At 43.8% G+C, this 21201-nt stretch overlaps 1 protein-coding gene across 1 annotated transcript in view; it reads left to right on the forward strand.

Annotated features, from left to right (window-relative positions):
- The window catches only part of PPM1L (protein phosphatase, Mg2+/Mn2+ dependent 1L), a 301955-nt gene extending 281056 nt beyond the window's left edge, over nucleotides 1–20899 (forward strand). The window contains exons 3-4 of the mRNA XM_004598334.2: nucleotides 15851–16012; nucleotides 19414–20899. Of these exons, the coding sequence (XP_004598391.1) occupies nucleotides 15851–16012; nucleotides 19414–19757 (506 nt within the window). The 3' untranslated portion in view covers nucleotides 19758–20899. The remainder of the gene's footprint in view (nucleotides 1–15850; nucleotides 16013–19413) is intronic.
- The last annotated feature ends 302 nt before the right edge of the window (nucleotides 20900–21201 follow it).

The raw sequence follows: 21201 nt of genomic DNA on the forward strand, positions 1-21201 counted from the left end.
GCATGAGGACGTGAAGAAGATATAGCCTGTGCCTTTTTACCTTATGTTGAAAGAATCAAAGCAACCATGAAATTAATTTTACTTATCATTAAAAGCTAATGGGCTTAAAAATACAAGTTGTAGTTATGGAATTATAAATTAATTTCAGTAGCATAGTATAATTGGGACTAAATGCCAGCGTTCGTTATGAGATGTCTGCTAACACGTAGCACCAGAGCCTGTCTGCTTGCTTACACCTGAAAATATGCATTCCGAGACAACAGATCCTGCAGCAGTGGCTCTGCTGTGAAGTTCTAGGACTTCCCCCACAGCATACCAGTTGGAAGCAGCTGTCTTTAACACATGCATACTTCACTGAAAACAGACAAGAAGGATGCCCAGAGGCCACATCCAAAGAAGAGTGAGATAAACACTACAGTTGCAACCATTGGAACGTGAAGAACATCTCAGTTTCAGAGTGGTGCTCATGAGCATCAGATGGCATCTGAATGTTGAGGAGTCAACATCCAGGAATATGTCATCAGATGATGACGGACTGCATTGTGGCTCCTCCCTGTGTCTCCACGTGAACAGCAACATACCTCCTTGTGTCAAAGGCCTTCCTGGCACTCCGGCTGTTTGCTATTTCTTCCAGTCATCTTATCAATTACTGTATTTTCTGGGACAAAGCCCAAGCATACCTAATCTGAGAATTAAAATGTATAGTCCGGAGGAGAGCAAGACAGCAGAAGAGGGGAGGAAAATGGATGGAGAAGGATTAATGGAGGAGAAACTGGGAAATTGGAATGGGCAGGCCCACGGGAGAGGGACACCTGGAAGCAGCAGAGACAACGGAGTGGCACTGTGCCCCGTGGCCAGATGGGAAGGGCAGATCCCTGGGAACACAGGCGGTGAATCCAGCCGTAGAATTGTGGGTCTCACTGATTTTGTTAATCTGATCATGAGCAGAGGCATAGTGTACATCAGACAGGTGTGGAAACAGGATGGATTTCATGGCCCAAACACCCCTTGCCCCCAGTTCCACAAGGGGCACCATTTTGATTTTGGCAGCAAAGCCCCTTTGGGCTGGGGGACAATAGTGAGTTGCACATGCACTAAGCCAGGGGAGAACTGAATTCCAACTCAAAGCATTGCACTGGTCCTACTGAGAAAATAACATGACACAAGTTCCATCCAGAGTAGGTCTTAGCTGGTGTCTTCCTAATCCTGGATTCTGCTGAACCCATGAGGAGAAGAAACACTGAGTAGACATAAGTGTGAGCTCAACGTGGGCTCACAGGGGTGGAGATTGGTGATCCAGGAGCCCCAGCTGCAGTGGCCATGACAGAAGCATAGCATGGAATGCCAGGGCTCAAATGCACTGGAGGTAATGCTACATAATCACACAATGAAGGGGACCAGTAACATCGACCTGGGGACCTGTGTATGATACAGCTTAAAAACATATTCCAGCATGAGCCCCAGGGGCGTGAGGGGTCCAGCAGGGCTTGGGTTGCCTGGCCTGAGTCTTTGGGCCTGCCAGTGTGGTAGATGCCAGGTTTGTGAGATCTGGGAGTGGGGGTTCCAGTGTGGCCCGGATTGCTTGGCTCGGGGCCTGGTGCTTGGGGCCTTGGGCCTGCCTGCTCTGGGAGTGTTAGGTCTGTGAGCCTCTGGGCCAGAGGTTGGGGGATCCGGTAGAGTCTGGGTCACCTGGCCCAAACCCTTGGGCCCACCTGTGCGAACTGGTCCTCCTCGGACCGCTGGCCCAGACCCACATAGAGGATCAGCGAGATTTACATTTCAGAACTAACCCTAGAAGCGTACACCACATCAGGACCTGGATCAATACTGGGTGGCTGTTCCCCATCCCTGGGTGCTGGGGCAAGTGGGAAGCTGGGTGTGGCTTCTCCCTTTGTCTGCCCCCTGTCCCCAGATACAGGAAAAAGAAATAGAAAACCTAGAAACAAGGATCACATCCACTAATCTCTAACCCTGGATCCTTCCCACCCTGATCACTATGTCAGCATCATCTTTAAAAAAGCAAAACAAACAAACAAACACCACAGTTCCTGGGAGAAGAATCCTTGAATCTGAGCTGCAGTGGCCAAGAGCAAAAACAAAGACATGGGCACAACAAATGAGGTTACTGATGCCTCCCTGGCAAAGGAGCAGAAGACTTACTTCAGCTTCAGAGTAAATCGAGGAAGATATCAAGGAAATGCCAGATAAAGAATTTTTTGAAAATCGTTATAAATCTTCGTAAAAACTACAAGAAGCACGTGCAGGAGTTCAAGGAATATGTTATATAGGAAATAGAATCATTTAAATAAAAACTAAATTATTAGAAATAAAGGATACAAAACAGCAACTTAAATGCAAAGAGAACGCGAAAGCTTTGCTCTGAGACTCAAGGAAACTCAGCTCATCAAGAGATAATATTCTCAAGAGAAAAGTCTTTTTGATGGGGTGGGCACTGCAGCACAGTGATTTAAGCCACTGCTTGGGATACCTGTATTTCCTATTCAAGTGCCAGTTTCATTACCCAGCACAAAAACCCAATGCCAGCATCAAACCAAACAGGGCAAGACTGGAAGCTTGTCCACAAGGATCTGGAACTAGACGGGAATGTCCACCTTCACCACTGCTATTCAATATGGTATTAGAAGTCCTCACTATAGCTGTCATACACGAAAAATAAAGGAATTCAAATAGGAAACAAGGAATCAAAATTATCCCTGTTCACAAATGACATGATTGTTTACATAGGAAAACCAAAAGATTCAATCAAGAAGCTATTGAAAGTTGTAACAGAGTTTGGCAGAGTAGCAAGGTACCAAATCAATGAACATAAATCAATGACCCCCTAGTACATACAAGCAACACCACGGCAAAGAAAGAATTTGTAAGTACAGTCTGCTTTAAAACAGCAGAGAAGAACCTTAACTACCCTAAATCAAAGACATGGAAGACCTCTATGATGATAATTACAAAATACTAAAAAAGAACTAGAAGTCATTAAAAGTTGGAGAAATTTACCATGTTCCTGAATTGGTATAATCAACAATCATCAAAATGTACATGTTACCAATAGTAATATACAGATTCTATGAGATCCCAGTGAAAATCCCAACATTCTCAAGAATAGAAAAGATGATACAAAAACCATCTGGAAACATGAAAGCGATGGTTATCCAGAGGAATCCCAATTCAGACCTCAAGGCATAGTACAGGACAGTGATCATGAAAACAGTCTGGTAGTGGTAGAGAAACAAAGATCTGTGGAGCAAAATAGAAACCCCAGAGGTGAGCCCAAACATGTACAGCCAACTAATCTTTGACAAGAGAACTGAAAATAACCTAGGAAAACAGGTTGGTCACTTCAACAAACGCTGTTGGGACAATTGGATAGCAGCCTGCATAGGTGCGATGCAAGACCCCCACCTTTCACCTTGTACAAAAACTAGCTCCAAATGGGTCAAGGACCTAAAATTGTACCCAGAAGCCATCACACTGTTAGAGGAAACATAAGAAACACTCCACAAGATATAGGCATTGGTGAAGATTTCTTAGAAAAGTCACCAAAAGCAGTTTGTCAAACCCAAAATAAAGTGGGAATACATCAAACTAAGAAGCTTCTGTACAGCAAATGACATGATCAACAACATGAAGAAGCAAGCAACAGAATGGCAGAAAATCTTTGCACACTACATAACCAATAGGGCACTACTACCCAGGATTTACAAAGAGCTTCAGAAATTCAAACAACCCTGTGAAGAAATGGGTGAAGGAAGTGAGCAGACAGTTTTCAAATGGCTAATAGACATATGAAAAATGCTCAGGTTCCCTACCTATTAGGAAAATGCAAAAACAGCACTGAGGTTCCACTTAACTCCAGTGAGTCTGGTCTATATTCAGAACTCTACTAACACCTGATGGCATGGATCTGGAGAAAAAGTTGCCCTACTCTCATGTTAGTGGAAGTGTAGACTAGTGTAGCCACTATGGAAGTCAGTATGAAGAATGCTAAGACAACTGAAAATTGATCTACCGTATAACCTAGCTATCCCACTCTGGGAATATATGCAAAGCAAGTGAAATCTGCATACGAGAAAGTGATCTGCAGCCCTATATTTATAGCACCACAATCCACAGTAGTGAAGACACGAAACGACTTAGATGCCTGTTGAAAGAGGAATGGATAAAGAAAGCGTTAGCTTTACTCCATGGAATTCTACAAAAGCATTAAAAAGAATGAAATTCTACCATTTACAATAAAACGGTCCCAACGGGAGAACATTATGTTCAGTGAAATAAACCAGTCCCAGAAGAACAAATATCATGTGTTCTGTCGAGAAACATCATGCAAAATACAAAACAAAAAATATATAGCTAAACATGTGGATATATATGTATATTTTGTTCTCATAGATGGAATGTATAATTGAGACTAGCAAACATGGAAGTGAAGACACTTTACAGTATGTGTCTTTACTCCTGATAAGAGATGTACTCTGAATGAAAGTGTTAAATGTACCTTGACAATATGATATAAAACGTCTTACCATTACTTTTATCTGCAATGCCCTGATATGCTTAAGCAGAGAGATGCACTTGTCACTGTTGCTGAAGGACTAGAGTATTGTAATGATATAGAGGCAAACTGTGCGTAGGGGGTGGGGAAAATGGGAAGGGAAGGATAGGAGTCGGAGGGTAGAATCCCTATTCCTGCATAATCATATCATGGAATAATTTTTAAAAGCTCTTTCTCTCTTTAAATCTGCCTTTTTCGATAAAAATAGATACATCTTTTTAAAAATAATGTATACTGATTTCCATAGAGGCTGTACCAGCCTGCAGCCCCACCAGCAGTGGAGTAGGGTTCCCTTTTCCCACAACCTCGCCAACAAGTGTTGTTGGTGCTTTTATTCATGTGGGCCAGTCTTACTGGTGTTAGGTGGTACCTCATTGATGTTTTAATTTGGATTTCCCTTATTGCCAGGGAACTTGAGCATTTTCTCATATGTTTATTTGCCATTTGGGTTTGTTCCTTTGTGAAGTGTCTGCCCATTTCCCGTGCCCATTTCTTGAGTGGCTTGTTTGTTTTGACATTTTGGTTGTTTTGTAGCTCTTTGTATATTCTGGAGATCAGCCCTCTATCACCTATGTCGTGCGCAAAGATCTTCTCCCATTCTGTGGGTTGCTTTTTTACTTTGTTGATTATGTCCCTTGCTGTACAGAAGCTTCTTAGTTTGATGAGGTCCTATTTGTTTATTCTGGTCTCGATTTCTATTGCTTTTGGTGTCCTTCTTAGGAAGTAGGGACCTACCCCTAGGTCTTGCAGAGTATTTCCAACATTTTCTTCCAAAAGTTTGAAGGTTTCTGGATGTAGGTTTAGATCTGTTATCCATTTAGATTTGATCTTAGTGTATGGTGAGAGATGTGGGTCTATCTTTTTGTTTCTGCAGGCTATCAACCAGTTGTCCCAACAGCATTTATTGAACAGAGCTTCCCATTTGCCTGGATTGTCGTTTGTCTTTTTGTCAAAGATTATTTGGCTGTATCTGTGTGGGTTCCCTTCTGGTGTTTCTATTCTGCTCCATTGATCTTCCTCTCTATCTTTGTGCCAGTACCACGCTGTTTTGATAACCACTGCCCTATAGTATGACCAGAGGTCCGGAACTGTGATTCCCCCTGCTAACTTCCTGTTCTTCAGGATGGTTCTAGCTATCCATGGTTTTTTGTGTTTCCAGATGAACTTTTGGATCATTGTTTCCACTTCCATGAAGAATGTTTTGGGCAATTTGATTGGGATTGCGTTGAATGTATATATTGCTTTTGGCATTGTAGACATTTTAATGATATTGATTTTACCTATCCAGGAGCATGGGATGTTACTCCATCTTGTGAGGTCTTGTTCAATTTCTTTTTTAAGTAGTTTGTAGTTTTCTTCAAAAGGGTCTCCTACATTTTTGGTTAGATTTATTCCCAGATATTTCATACTTTTCTCTGTTATTCTGAATGGTATCTTGCTGGTTAAATCTTTTTCCATCTTGGGGCTGTTCGCATACACTATGGCTGTTGATTTTTGTTCATTAATTTTGTACCCTGCCACTCTACCAAACTCTCGTATAAGTTCTAGCAGTCTCTGTATTGAGTCTCTTGGCTGTTCTACATAAAGAATCATATCATCTGCGTATAGTGAGAGCTTGACTTCTTCGTTTCCCATTTGGATTCCTCTGATTTCTTTTTCTTGTCTTATGAACATTCAAACAACTCAAAATCAACATACCGTATGATCCAGCAATAGCACTCCTAGGAATATATCCAGAACACTTGTTTTATGAGAAACCAACATGCACTCCTATGTTCATAGCAGCACAATCAGTAATTGCAAAAACATGGGAGCAGCCAAAATGCCCATCAGCAGAGGATTGGATAAGAAAGCTATGGTTCATCTACTCCATGGAATACTACTCAGCTATTAAAAAAAAACAAAATGCAGTTCTTTGTGGCCAAATGGGCCAAACTGGAAACCATAATGCCAAGGGAAATGAGCCAATCCCAAAAGGTTAAATACCACATGTTTGCCTTAATTTAAGATGATATGATGTTATGTGTAACATGTATGTTATAGGTTGTGTATAAACTAAAATATAGTGCTGTTTTAAGAAGACGAAATTTGCCATTAACTGCCTCACATTCAGCCACTATTGAATTGAGTAGTGGATATTATTGCTTATGCAACACTGTCAAAAAGAAAGTTCTAATTTGTAATAAATCTGTTTCTCATAAAATGTCCTTTCTTCCTCTCTCTGTTACTTAGCGTGTCATGAGGGGCAGCTAGGGTATCCTTAGTAGCACAGTAGATCTCAAAGAGGTACCACAGGGAACCTGCTGCTTGTGTCCAGGCTGCATATAGAGATGGTTCCTCCTCTGTTTGGAAACCCACAAAGATGTCTGCCTTGCCAGCATTTCAGGTCAATGCAGGAATGCCTCAGCGTTCACAGTGATGTCCTCTGTCAGCATCTCAGTGTTGCTGCCAGCATCTGTGTGAAACAGAAACTCCCTAATGTGCTGTCAGTGATTGGCTTTAGCCTGTGCTATCTCACTTCCTGAGCCTACAAGGAGGGCTACCCACATCAATGTGTATGTTGGGACTTCTATGCAGTTCTGGGAGGTAGCCTACACAAGGTGCTCATTGTCAATTTGAGCATATTTTATGGAGGTATTACTAAGCTATCTTGAGGAAGAGATATTTTCTTCTGGTTTGCAAAAACATTAGATATGGGCTACCAGTCGTCTGCCTTAAGGATGCACTCAACACTGGCAACCAACTTGTTGAGTTCTGTATAGTACCAGCTGTGTGACCTTTGGCTAATTGCTTCATTTCAATTTAATCATCTGTAAAATAGGGATAAACGCACTGGTGCATAGACTATTAGGAAGAAGAAATAAAAATGTGTGTGTATATATATATAGCTATATATATTTCTATCACATATATACACATACATCCATATATGTGTGTGTGTATCATGGATGTGTGTATAGGTATATATATTATCTCACAGACTGAGCACATAGCCAATGCAGTGAATGCTCACTGCATGACAGCTCTGGCAGTCTGGTCCCTAAATACCCTTCCATGCAGATAGAACTCTCCCCAGCTACTTTCCATCAGGCTCTCTCAACATAAAATGACATTTAAACTCATTACTGTAGGAGTTGCTATGCTGCAGCTACTTGTTTGTAGTGTGAATCATTAACTAGCATTAATTTAACAGCCTCTCACACAGTTAATCAAATGAGTCAGGTGATAATCTTGGCCCAGCCACACACTCAGTAGAACTCTAAAGGGAATTTACAGCTGGGGGGGTATAGGGAAAGGATGCGGCGGGTGGCGGGGGGAAGGAGAACGTTTCTAGCTCACTGTTCAGTTTTCCAAGCAGGGCATCGTGCCTGAAAGTGTGTCTCTGGCACAGCATCAGTTATGATAAGACTGATGAGAAGCTGTGAGCAGGTCAAACTTTGGCAGACTGAAAAATTACACAGACAGTGGAGTTGGGGTCAGATGTCTTTATCACAGAGCCACCTGGCGCTTTTTCTGCCTTTCAGGAGGTGACTGATCACAGTATTGGTTTGGGGAGCTGGGTTGGAAGCCTCAGTTGACAGTGATCTTATCATCCTCACAGGATAGTTTCATTAATGACTGGATTCACCTGTTCGTTTTCCAATATGTTGCACACCAATGTAACTTATGTCAGTTATCAGGCCTTCATGTCATCTGGGCCCCAAAATTGTGTTATAGAACCAGCATTCATTGTCAAACCTGCACCAGATAAGCCTAGTTTATTTCTCCTTATTCTGCAAATGTATGTGCAGATTTTCCCATGTCGTGCATTTAATTAATGACCCTCTGGCTGTTGCTACATTTCCACTGAAATTCGTAAAGTGTATTTATGTCTGTCTCCCTCTACCCCCTTTCTCCTCCTCTTTGTCCTCCTTTGATGCACTTTCTGTTATTCTTGTACAAAACACTATGAAATAAAAGGAAAACACTGTTAACACTAGCAATCTGGTGTTGCATGGGTGAGTGTCCATGTGTATTTTTAAAACAAGGTTTACATGTATGTTAGTCGCAATTTTCTCCACTCTGCCTAGTTTCCTGCCTCTACCCCCAAAGCAGTAAAAATGGGATGGCACTCATTTAAGAAAATGTTAAAGGCGTGCTTTCATAAAATAAGGATTTTCTGACTGATATGTACATCATAGTTACATGCCTTCAAAAGGGGGTGGGGGGGAGGCTGAGTGCAAGAGAATGAGGTGGAGTATTTTGATTGGCAACCAGGACAGTGTCCTCCCCGAATGGAACTAGGCGGTGCTGCTCCAATGTGACAAGCAGTGCAAAGGAGCTTGACTGAGGCTGAGGCTCACTTGACTGTCAATCACACACGGATGGATAGCCAGACACTAACCGTTGAATCTGAACTGGAGTTATTCCAAGGCCGCTGTCATTGTCGCTGCTCTTTCTCTGAGTCGTCGTCTTTGTGATCAAGATGATCAGTCCTCAGTGTTTGTAACTTTATGTCTCATACGCTTTGGTTTTTATAGTAAATATGCTAGTGAAGCACTAGCAACTAAATTGTAGTTTTAAATAATCTGTTAAATTCATTTTAATTTTTAAAAACATATATAGAAGACAGCAGAGATCCATAATCCCACAAGTAGATAAGCCTGGGAAATTTTTTTTTGAGAACAGTAAGAGTATTTACAGAGAGCAAACTGTTGACATCCTTCATCCCCTCCGCGAATCTGAGTCTCCTCCAGCATTGAGAGTGTGTGCGGTATGTATAGCAGAGTTACAGCAGTGCAACATTTAAACCCAAAAAGATAATGAACTAAAACTATACAAGTGAACTATAAAAAAGTGTAGGGGAAAAATAGTACAACAATGAATGAGGGTATATTCTGGACTTAAAAGGGACAACTGTAGTTTGAATATGGTTTGGCTGCTGAACTCACACAGGAATTCCCTTTTCTGGTGTTTAGGAAGTGGCTATAGTGGGAGTTGATTCAGTGATTCCTAATGCACCTTCAGAAGATGGTTCTTAGCAGTGGGTTGGTTCTAGAAGCCTGAGCCTAAATTTGTCTTTTCTCTTTATAAAGTTACAGTAATGACAAGCTGATTAATGCAGGGATTTTGAGTCTAGTGGGTCAAAGAATCATACTGGAATCATAGGTGACATGCAGTCAGCCAATAGGTGGACAACCACAAAAACATGATACAAACATTCCACTTACCTATGGAATCCAAGTCATTGCTCTTTCCCTCACTCTGCCCAGTTAAACACATGGTCTGAAGCAAGTAGCTAAGATCTCTGCCCAGCTAATGCATCCATAAAATGGGCATAATTCTATCTGATGAGTTTTGAAAATTAAATACCAAAATAGGTTTTAAAAACTTTGTAACTCCTAAGGTGGGTCAACAGAAATTTCATTGTCATCACTATTGACACACAAAGATGTGCCATGAAGAATCATTTTTAGAAAGCTCAAGAGGACAGGGTCACCAACTGCTTGCCCAAATTCAGAAGACTTCACATACACATGACTTCCTTATAAATCTGAAAAACTATTTACAATAGAGCTGCCTCCTCAAATGGCAGCCACTCCTCAGTGCTAACCATCCCTTGGCACGTGTACCCCAGTTTGTATCAGCCCCTAGCACTGACACGTAATGTTGGTTGTCACTTGTCATTGTGTATGCCCTTCCTAGATTAGAAAATTGTTTCAAAACTTATGTTCTTTCGAGAGTAGTCAAGTACAGCTACTCCAAGAAGGCCACAAGATTTTTCTTATATCCACAAGACCAGCAAAATATCCAAACTGAGAGGCTCATGGAAGTGAGTTTATTGAAGCTCCTTGTTTTACAGTTTCAAAGAAGTTAAAATAAATTGTCTAGCATTAGAATGCTTAAGCAATAGGACCTATCACTTTTGTTATTAGGGTAATAATTCCAGGTTCCCAGATGTTTTAGTCTTTAAGGCATTCAGCTCATATGTATCTGTAATTATGGATTAGACTCTTGGGGATTTGGAGCCCTGTTGTCTCATCTGTTTAACAGAAAATAAAACGTGCCCTCCCCACCCTTCATATTTAAAAAAAATCAGCTGCAATTGTGATAATGACCCACTTACTGGGTTGCTAGGGCTACCCAAATTATCACAACTACTTGGTTCTTGGTTCTGAACCAAGCTGAGGAGGTTTTTAAAGTATTCATAACTAGTCTGAAGAGATACTGGCGAATCCACGTATTACTCCACTTTCATTGGGATTTGCATTTTTCTCAAGCTGACTCCTCACATAAATTAAGTTCCTACTATCATCCAACCAAAACATTTGCAGAAATCCAGAAGAACTTGTATGATTTTACTTTGTCTGAATTCCAGGAAGTAAATCACAGGAAAAAATGTTAATTTAGAGGGAAAAATGATGAATAATTTGCACATGTGTTTTCCCTAAAGAAAACAGAAATGATCAGGACCTTACAAAAGTGCACCCATTCTTCTGAGAGGTCAGTTTAGGTTGGAAGGAGGCCCATTTTGTTTAGCTGTTGACAATGGCCACCACTGTGATTGCTTCACAAGATACTGCAGCTTTGGCAAGTGTGACAAAAGTGGAAGCCCCTCCCCATGTTTCATTTGCTCTGGGACAGGATCTCCAAGTGGAGAAAAGAATTAGGAACACTCGTGGGTTGGCAGTTCTGTGTGGGAGCTTGTGTTAGACATGTACAGGAATTTTTTGTTCAGTATGTAAGAAGTGTTTTCCTACAGCTAGCTCGCACTCTGTATGGCAGTTACCTGGATGATGGTGTTCCATGCAGTGTTGAATTCGACCTGTCGGAGCAAGACATCAAGAGCTTAGAATAATGTTAGGTCAGGACATCAGGTGTCACAGCTTATTCATTCAGCTATTCATTCATTCCACAAACAGTGCTTTTCCTTTCCTGTAGGGAAAGAAGCAAGCAATATCCCTACCATTGTGATGCTTGTCATCTACAGGAGGAAGGTTAACACTAAATACTTTTTTAAAACAGGCAAGGTGCAACATAACTTCTGTGAGAACAATGAAGGAACTAGAGTGGAGATCTCTGTTGAAGAAGGTCTGGCTGGTACTGATCACTCTGGGAACTTACAAGGCAGAGGGGACTGTGAATTGCAAAGATCTTAAAAACTGCCGAAGGCTTGGCAGATTGGGCAACAGAGCAAGGCCTTGACCAAGTGAAAGTGGTGCGGCATGACATTGGACAGTTTAGCAGAACTAGGAAGCCAATTTTTGATGATGGATTGAATCAGGAATGAGGAAAAGAGAAAAATCAAGGATATGAATCCTAAATTTCTGTCTTGAGCAACTAGGTGGATAATGGTGCCATTTTCTAAGACTTATTAGTGAAATAACTTCCAGGGCTGACTCATCTGGAACTCTGAAGGCTAGCCTGTGTTCATTCATTTTTTTTTTAAATCTCTGACATTAGCTCAGTGAATTGGACTTCCAATATCTCCTCCAAATTTGCTATTAAATTTTCATCTGGACCAGATTACTTATATAAAAATATTCTGTAGTTCAGAATTAATATTATCAGGCCTTGATATTTTTTGATAGATGGTACTGTGAGGAACAATTTTTTTCTCCCAAAACCAGTAGCCAAAGATGAGTGTTGTGACCTAAGCTGCCCCTGGGGGTGCCTGCCAGCATCCCACTCCACTTGCGTTCGACTTCCTGCTCCTGTGCCTGGGAGCACACATGATGATCAACGACCTTGAGACCTGCTGCCCACATGGAAGGTGTACCTGGCGGTCCTGCTCTTGTCTTCAGCTTGCCCTAGATCTAGACCCACAGCTGCAGACATTAAGGGGAGTGGACCAGTGGAAGACAGATTCTCCTTTTCCCTCTCCTTCCTTCTCCCTGTCTTTGAAGGAGGTGAAAATAGATAACTTAAAAAAAAAAAATCTAGTAGCCAGAATCTTGGAGTGATTTTTCTCAAGTACACAAAAGACAAGGTGGCTCTGTGCATTTTTCTAGAGGGCACTCTATTTTTCTGCAGTTTCTCAGTAATAAAACAGTTTGTTCTGTCAGGTTATATTTTGTCTCTTAGGATCCCACACAAAGATGGCAAAGCCAGACAGTAAGGCGCTGGTGGAGAGGCACCAGGCTTGCTTCGCGGTGCTCACAAGCCTCCCCAACAGGTGCTGCCATTGCTCTGCACAAATTACTGTGCCAGCTCACAGGCCTCACCAGGGAACAGGCAAATTTTCTCTGTGAAAATAGAAATGGTAACACCTCAGTGATCTAGAATACTCTGTGTGCCTGTAACTCTAATGCTGTTTGGGGGCACATCCTTTTTGTCCTGATCTACGATTCTGTTTCTGACACGGGCAGCACACACAGGCAGCCTGCATGTCAGCCAACATTCCTGCAGTCTGCATCATCAGGTCGATCATTTTCCTTTTTTATTTTTTTTAAATAGGAAAACAGTTCTTTTTAAAAATATTTATTTATTTTTACTTGAAAGGCAGATTTTGCAGAGAGACAAAGAGTGACACAGAGAGAGAGGTCTTCCATCCACTGGTTCATTCCCCAAATGGCCACAATAGTTGGAGTTGAGCTGATATGAAGCTGGGAGCCAGGTGCTTCCTCTGGGTCTTGCCCAAGGACTCGAGCCATCCTCCACTGCTTCCCCAGGCCAGAAGCACAGAACTGGCCCAAGTGAAGCAGCCAGGACTAGAACCAGCACCTATCAGGTAGATCTTCATCTCACAGAAATGATGAGACTGTGTTCTTCAGAAAGGCAGATTATGTATCTTAGTGATATCCAAAGGGATATAAATGAAGCTACAGCTACACAAAATCTCTCAGCTGTTCATCCCTTCCTGGACTGCAGTTACAAGCCCCTGAATAAACTAGGAGTTTATTTGTTCTTCCAACAAAATCAAAGTCTAACCGCAACTCGCAGGAAAGACGCTTTCCCACAAAACAAGGGTGGGTGGTCCCAGGCTGCCTCAACAGCAGGTGCCTGATATGCTCTGTGCCTTGGGCACTGTATCTCTCTACTCCCCCATCCTCTCTGGGTCCTGAAGGCCTGACCCCTTATAACTGCAAATGCTGCCACAGTTCTGGAAAACACAGAGGTCATTGCAAGAGAATGACTTTCCCAGAAGCCTCCAGCATACGTCTCCCTGGGTTGTTGTCTGTTGGGTGCCCAGTATTCCCCATCTGGATTATAAGGCAATTCCTCATCCCTTTGCCTTTCTCTCCCTCATTCTCAATGATCTGTCCATTCTGGGGTGTGTGTGTGCGTGTGTGTGCGTGTGTGTGTGTTCTCATGTTTACTGTGCTAATTCTGATCCTCATTGATTTCACCTGTTCTAACTGGTTCTGCTTTATCTGTATTCTACATCCACTAGAATGTTCTTTTTAAACAAATCTAATTATGTTGCCATTCTGCTGGAAATCCTTTAGTGAGTCTTAATCACACATGTGATTGAATTCCAATTGTTTTTTTTTAGCTACAGGAATTACTCCTTCTCCCATTTTAAAAAACAAGTCTTACACAACAGTTCAGTGCAATCAACATACTACTATATTGCTTCTCTGGTGAGAGGGCGTGGGGAAGGAACACCTAATTCAGCCACTCAAATCTCTTTCTTCCTTCACAAGAGGCCCCAAAGCTTTCCCCTGGATTCCTTGCTGCAACATGTAATGGCAATGCCAACAAGGCAGTGGGAATGGGTGTCAGGATTGTCAGCCAGGGTCACGGCACAGGCTTGGCTGGTGTGGAGGCTGAGGGCGGGACCTGCTCATCCAGCAAGCACTGAGAAGAGGACCCTACAGAGACGGCTCCAAGTGCTGCACTGGTGTAGTGCCTGCGAAGCATGTAGTATCTAGTAAAGCAAACCGGCATTTACCTTTCAGACTCTTACAGAGCAGTTTATGTTCTGTGTCTAGTGGGTTGACCCAACCCATGCTTAAGGACAAAGTAAGGAAGCCAAATGTAGCCACTACTGACAACTAAGAATAAGAATTTCTAATTATACAAATTATGTATGTATGTATAAGAATGATTTTCATTCTTATAGTTGCTTTCTCAAAAATAGTAAACGAGAAAGTGTTTGGTAGTACTTGAGATTAGCACCCCTCTCTCTATGATAATTTTTGTGTTGGAAGTCCTGAGTTAGCCAACGTTACATGTATTTTCATTTCTGAATGAGGCAGTTTTGGTTTCAAGAATGGAATATCAGCAGAATTACAGCAGATGAGTATGCATATAAATCTAATTATTCTCTCTTCTTGATAACCAAGCTGTATTTCTTCTGTGTGTCTATTCTTTCTGCACTTCTATGAAGACCAAAGAGCTATTTATATGCAGTTCACATTCTTGTTCTGGAATATGACCTTTCTAATGAGGAGGGAAATGTTAATGAAGACTAATTAATGAATAATTTTGGCAAGTGGAGATGTTGTCAGTTTGGGGCAGGATATGAATTGGTTGCACGTAGCAGGAGGTGTCTGCATGTTGAGAGTGACGCTGTCAGGAGGAGGAAGGGTGGGAGGAGACAAGGCTGCAGGACAGGCTGTTGAACTCCATTTGCTTGCATCCATCCTCCTTTCCAAATGGACTTGAAGAAAGACTGTCCTGTGCTGTGTGGATCTCAGGCCAGGAGCTCTTCAGTTTCACCTTCCTTCCTATTCTGACAGCCCCCTCCTACTGCCTGTCTACCTAGACCTTATTTTTGTCGTCGCCAGGAGGGTTTCTGCTTCTGCCTTTACAGTCTGCCCCAGGTATACCCTGGGACTGGTCTAGTTTTGGCTACAGGTCTTTGCAGCCTTTCTTGACACCAGCAGCCCCCTCCTGGCTGCAAAGATCTGCTGTGGGATTATCATTTCCGAGTTCTCCCAGACCCCCAAGCTGAGAAACCACCCCGTCCCCAACCTCTCCACTTTCAATGGGGACTTCATAAAAACAACATCAAAGAGAAGTCAAAAGTGCATATCCATTGTCAGGAGCTGCAAACTGATTTTGATTCTCTGCTAATCCTATATGAGTTTAAATTAAGCACAGCAGAGACAAAGAGATTTAGGAGAATGACAATGTTATCCTATCCTTTTTCAGTCTCATTATAACATGGTTAACAAAATTGACAGTCAAATTTGATCAGTGTTGTTAAGTGAATAGCTATTGTACCCAAGGTGGGTAGAGGCAAATTCTTACCTGGCAGGAGAGGCGGTTTTAGTGAGAAAACCCAGTTACCGTGAGAAGCAACTGAATCTTACTGCATTGCTCACCTCCCTCACTGCCTCTTCTGTTTTTCAGGCACAACGTGCTTGATTGCTCTACTGTCAGACAAAGATCTCACTGTGGCCAACGTGGGAGACTCCCGTGGTGTGCTGTGTGACAAAGATGGGAACGCCATTCCCTTGTCTCATGACCACAAGCCTTACCAGCTGAAGGAAAGAAAGAGGATAAAGCGAGCTGGTGAGCTTTTGAAAGCCTCTAAGAAACCTGCCCCCTTGGATGAGCTAGGCGCTTGCTTGGAGGACTCGTGCGGGATCAGACTGACTGCTTACCCAGCAAGTAGTCCATCAGAGCGAGGCTGCGACTGTGGCAGTTTTGGCTTCATGTCTTCTAACAGATCCATAACCACTGAGTGTCCCCTGCTTCATGATGAAACACTTTAAAAAGGACCCCTCAAATCCCTCCTTCAGCTTAGGCCTCTGCTTCCCACCTCATTTTCATTCTCATACTCATACCTAGATTCCTGGTCACTGCTCACCAACCTTATTTCTAATAGCTTTAGGCTTTTCCATGTGCTGTTCCCACTGTCTAGTACATGATCGTTACCTGAAGATTAGGTTCAAGAGTTCCCTTTGGGAGCCTTCTTATCACATGGTGGCACAACCTATTGTGAATAGATGGTCTCTTTTATCTTTCCCTCCATCCTATGTAGGCCTCTTAGGTCATCTCAGTTTATGGACATACTGGTCTTTGTTAGGTGCCCAGTCTTCTTGACTATGAACCCCTTGAGGGAAAGAACTCATTCTTGATCATCTCCATATCCCCAGCACTAGCTCAGTGCCTAGTCCAAGCCAATTTACTTATGTTTTTATTCCAAATGTCTCATCCCCAAAATAAGCCTCCTGTGAAACTTACATTCTGAAATTGGCAAGGAGGTAGGGAATAGAGCATCTAGACATTAACAAGAGAAGAATTGAAAAATAAATTATATGGTGTATTACAACGTGATAACTGCTATGGAGAGACATAAAGTGGGTAAGAAAATGAGGAGGGCAAAGAAAGGAGTTGCAGTTTACGTTGGGTATGCCAGTAGGCATCACTAAGGCAATATTTGGAAAACACCTTGTAGCAGGATTATCAATTATTATAGTTTCATAATTAGATTGCTTTCTACTTGGGGAAGAGCAGATTTCTTCCACTCCCCTGGCATGTAGGCTCTGCGTGCTATGCCAGGCAGCAGGCCAGCTGCCGGCAGGGAGCCAGCGGGATGCCCCGGTACACTGGTCTCCAACCAGGATCGGCCCTGCTGTCGGCGTAATCTGCACACTGACTCCCGGGGTCTCTACAGGTCAGCTTCGGCTCACTGAATAAATGAAGCAAGCCTCATCAACATTTGAGCTTTCACAAGAGGAAGCTGTACTGTCAAGTCCAAAGGTGTTCACTTGCTTTGCAACTCCCTGCTGCACGGACTGCCTGAGATACAGAATAATTTGGAGCAGCAGCTTTGGTCAGGTTTTCTGCTGATGGGATGAAGCAAACAATAGTTTAGGAGCATCGGTCTTTGATGAGCTGCAGACAGGAGGAGCAAGATATTCTGACCTCCTGACTGACACAGACAGGAAGTGCTCATCAAGCTTCTGCTGTGATCCTGGCCTCAGGTACAATCACCTACTGCTTCACAGTGACGGCAAGGCACCTGATGGACCTAGAACTGCCCCTGCAGCACCCAGTGCTCTTACGAGATGTCCCTGCTCTGTCATGCGCCGCCTTCTTCCATGCCAGACCTCCCACCTGTGCCCCCTGCCACCACGATTCTTCACCGAAGCCAATGTGGACACCATCTCCAAAGGAGCCTCTCAGAACTGCCATTGTTTTACATCATTTCTGGTCGAGGATCTATTTCACAAGAGTTCAAGGAACAGGGATCGGCTTCGCCTTCTTTATGTGTGTCTTTCTCTGAGCCCAGGCTTCCTTTTACGGCATCTTCCTCCCTCCTGCTTAGCACAGGAATAAGCTCAAACCACGCCGGACCAAGTATTGTTCATGGCGGTCTTTCTGTGTCTGCCCCAGTGTTTGCCGTAACATCAGCTGTCAGCCAGTGTTTGTACACGGAGTGCCAGGAGCTAAGTCTCGTGCTTCACAGACATGTGCGCTTGTCTTTTGAGGCTGAGAAGAGTGTTAGCATTTAACAAGGGCTTGGAATTAGAACCCTAAAGAAGCTTACATGCCCAAGGGCATAGGGCTAATGAGTGAGGAAACCAGAATTAAAACCAAACTGACCCCACAGCGCATGCTTTTGCCCACTATTACCATACTTGCTGGAATAGCCCCTACATTCGGGCCCATAGAAATTCTATGTGCCATCTGGACTCCAGCTTCAATGCCCTGTCCTCCCAGATCATCATGACCAGAAATCACTCCTCCATCTACCGCCTGTCTTCAGGACTTGGCACATCCTTGTCTCCCCTGAAAGAACACTGTACTCTGCTTATACCATTCAATGTAGTGATTTCTCTCTCCCATCAAATGATCTACTTCTTTAAAAAAAATATGTATTTTATTTTTTATTGGAAAGTCAGATGTACAAAGAGGAGGAGAGACAGAGAGGAAGATCTTCCATACATTGATTTACTCTCTAAGGCAGCCACAATGGTCAGAGCTGCTCTGATCTGCAGCCAGGAGCCTCTTCCAGGTCCCCCTTGCGGGTGCAGGGTCCCAAGCTTTTGGGCCATCCTCAACTGCTTTCCCAGGCTACAAGCAGGGAGCTGGATAGGAAGCTGGACTGCCAGGATTAGAACCAGCGCCCATATGGGATCCCGATGAGTGCAAGGCAATGACTTTAACCAACAGGCTACCACGCTGGGCCCAAATGATCTACTACTTTGGGGAAAGATATGTGGAATTTGTATAACTTCATATCCTATGCATTGCTTTGCGCAGAACAAGTATTTAATATCTGATGGATATTAGAATGAATCGAGTTCTGGCTGCTTTAAAAAATAGGTAATATTATTGAGTGCATATTATGCCCAGGAACTGTGCTACACGATCTATACAAAATGGTCCTTTATTTCTTATAACAAGCCAATGGAATAAAGATTGTCTCCATTTTGCAGCCAAAGAAATGGAGTTAAGGGTTTCTCATCCAAAGACACATCTAGGTAGAAGTGACCAAGTCAGGAATCCCAACCAAGCAGTCTGACCTGCGTCTGATGATACTAGGATGTGCCTTTCCTTAATCCTATCATGGCAGGCTGCTTTCAGATCTGTTGATGCACACCCAAGGGTGGCCTATATTCCAGTCTCTGGTGCCCACTCAGCTGCCTTTCAGCATTTCTTTGAGGTTCCCCACAAATCCCCACCCTAGTGCTCTCTGCTGTCACTGAGCTGTCGTGGTGCCCTTCCCGTTCCTAACCGATGTGGTCTTCGAGGAGTGAAAACATGCGGCTCTATGGGCAGTCAGTTTGCACGCCATGCCTCAGGATCTTGCCTGATCTTGTGGGTGACGGGTAGGGGCGTGCCTGGGGTCCAGCTCTCATGCAGCAGGCCACCCGACTGCACAAGTACCCAGACCGTACCAGGCAGGGGAAGAACTCAGCTGAGTAAGCTAAGCCAGCTAATGGCGCCTTCTGTCTTTCCAGGTGGTTTCATCAGTTTTAATGGCTCCTGGAGGGTCCAAGGGATTCTGGCCATGTCTCGATCCCTAGGAGATTATCCACTGAAAAATCTCAACGTGGTCATCCCAGACCCAGACATCCTGACCTTTGACCTGGACAAGCTCCAACCTGAGTTCATGATCTTGGCGTCGGATGGCCTCTGGGACGCTTTCAGCAACGAAGAAGCAGTTCGATTCATCAAGGAGCGCTTGGATGAACCTCATTTTGGGGCAAAGAGCATAGTTTTACAGTCATTTTACAGGGGCTGTCCTGACAACATAACAGTCATGGTGGTAAAGTTCAGGAACAGCAACAAAATAGAAGAGTAGTGAGCCCTTCAGGGGTCTCGGCTGCCTTTCACTAAAGGACTACCAACACACTGGTCTCTTACTGTAGTGAAGCTGTGGGAGCTGTAATTAGGAATCCCCCCTCCCTGGTGCTCTTTGTTCTCCATTCAGTGGTGAACAGAGGGTCCTCTTGGCTGAGGAGTTGAGAGGCTGGAAGATGGCTTCTCCAGGCTTTCCCAACTCTTTCATCCAATGTCCAAAATACATAGATAGTTGTAGATTCACATGTGTGAGCTGAGTGGCATCTCAGTTCTCCCTTTGAAGATTCTTCCCAGGCCCCCTGTCAGGTCCTGCAGGCATCAGCCTTGTGTCTCTCTTTAGAACAGGGGCAAGGCAGGCCTCCCAGGATGCAGGAGGCAAGCCGCTACATCCCCTGTGAGCTGGGGCTGACGTGGCCGAGCCCTCTGCTGAGAGGCAGAGCTGCCTTGAGCGCAGGTTTTCTGCTCAGTGGCAGCCCAGATGCTGGTCTGGAATGGTCTGTTTTTCAGTGCCTGATGTCGGAGACTGAAAGGAGGCTAGATCAGGGACAGGCACCTGCACAGAGAACAACCCTTTTCCCTGGTCCTCTCTATTCGTTCAATAGACTTCATATACCACCTGACCTGCCTGTGTGCTTTATCCTGATTCTGCATGACCCTAACCTTATCGTATGTAATAGGCAGCTGTTAATGTCACCACCAAACACCCACAGGTTTTCATCTTTTGTTACCAAGAAACCACAACAGGGAACATTTTAAAAAGCCAATCACAATACCCATCTATATGGGTAGACAGAGAAAAACAATGCCACAGCTCCCCTTGGGAAGTCAGCTCCTCACAGTGGCGAAAGGCAGGGGCTGGGCAGTACTACCCAGAACTGAGCTCCAGCTGCCAGTCTGGGGTGGGTTCCCCGTCCTGTCTCAGTGGCTCTCTCCAAGTACCTTTCCAGCAGCATTCTGAGAAGCAGCAGCCTCAAATGCACGTGCATTTCCCAAAGCCACATACAGGTTTCCCAACCACCACAATGTGGAATTTGTTGATAAACTACTGAGCACACTGCCCCTTAACAAGGGAAAGGCCACAACCTTTTAACATTGGATTGCAAATTTCCATCTCCACTGGGTAGCTTTCCTCAGACACACAAATTACCCCCACAGGCTGCCTGGGAGGAAGCAAGGGGCCACGGACCCGTGTGCAGTGACAACAAAGATGCTGCTCTGCTTCCCTGACACCAAAGCCACATTTTTCCAACCTTGGCATTTTACGAATTTATAGAAAATGCTGGGTTATCATCGTTGCCTGGCCAGGGTGGCCCAATAGTCAAGCGAGACTTCTGTAGCGTTCCTGTCTCATGCACGCCTCATTTTGTTTCTTCTGCGTGGACACTTGTCACAGCTTCTTGCAGGTCCCCTTCCCTGGCCACCTCCCACCAGCTGTGCTCCACCTC

The sequence above is a fragment of the Ochotona princeps genome, chromosome 3 (genome assembly GCF_030435755.1).
Source record: "Ochotona princeps isolate mOchPri1 chromosome 3, mOchPri1.hap1, whole genome shotgun sequence".
NCBI lineage: Eukaryota > Metazoa > Chordata > Mammalia > Lagomorpha > Ochotonidae > Ochotona > Ochotona princeps.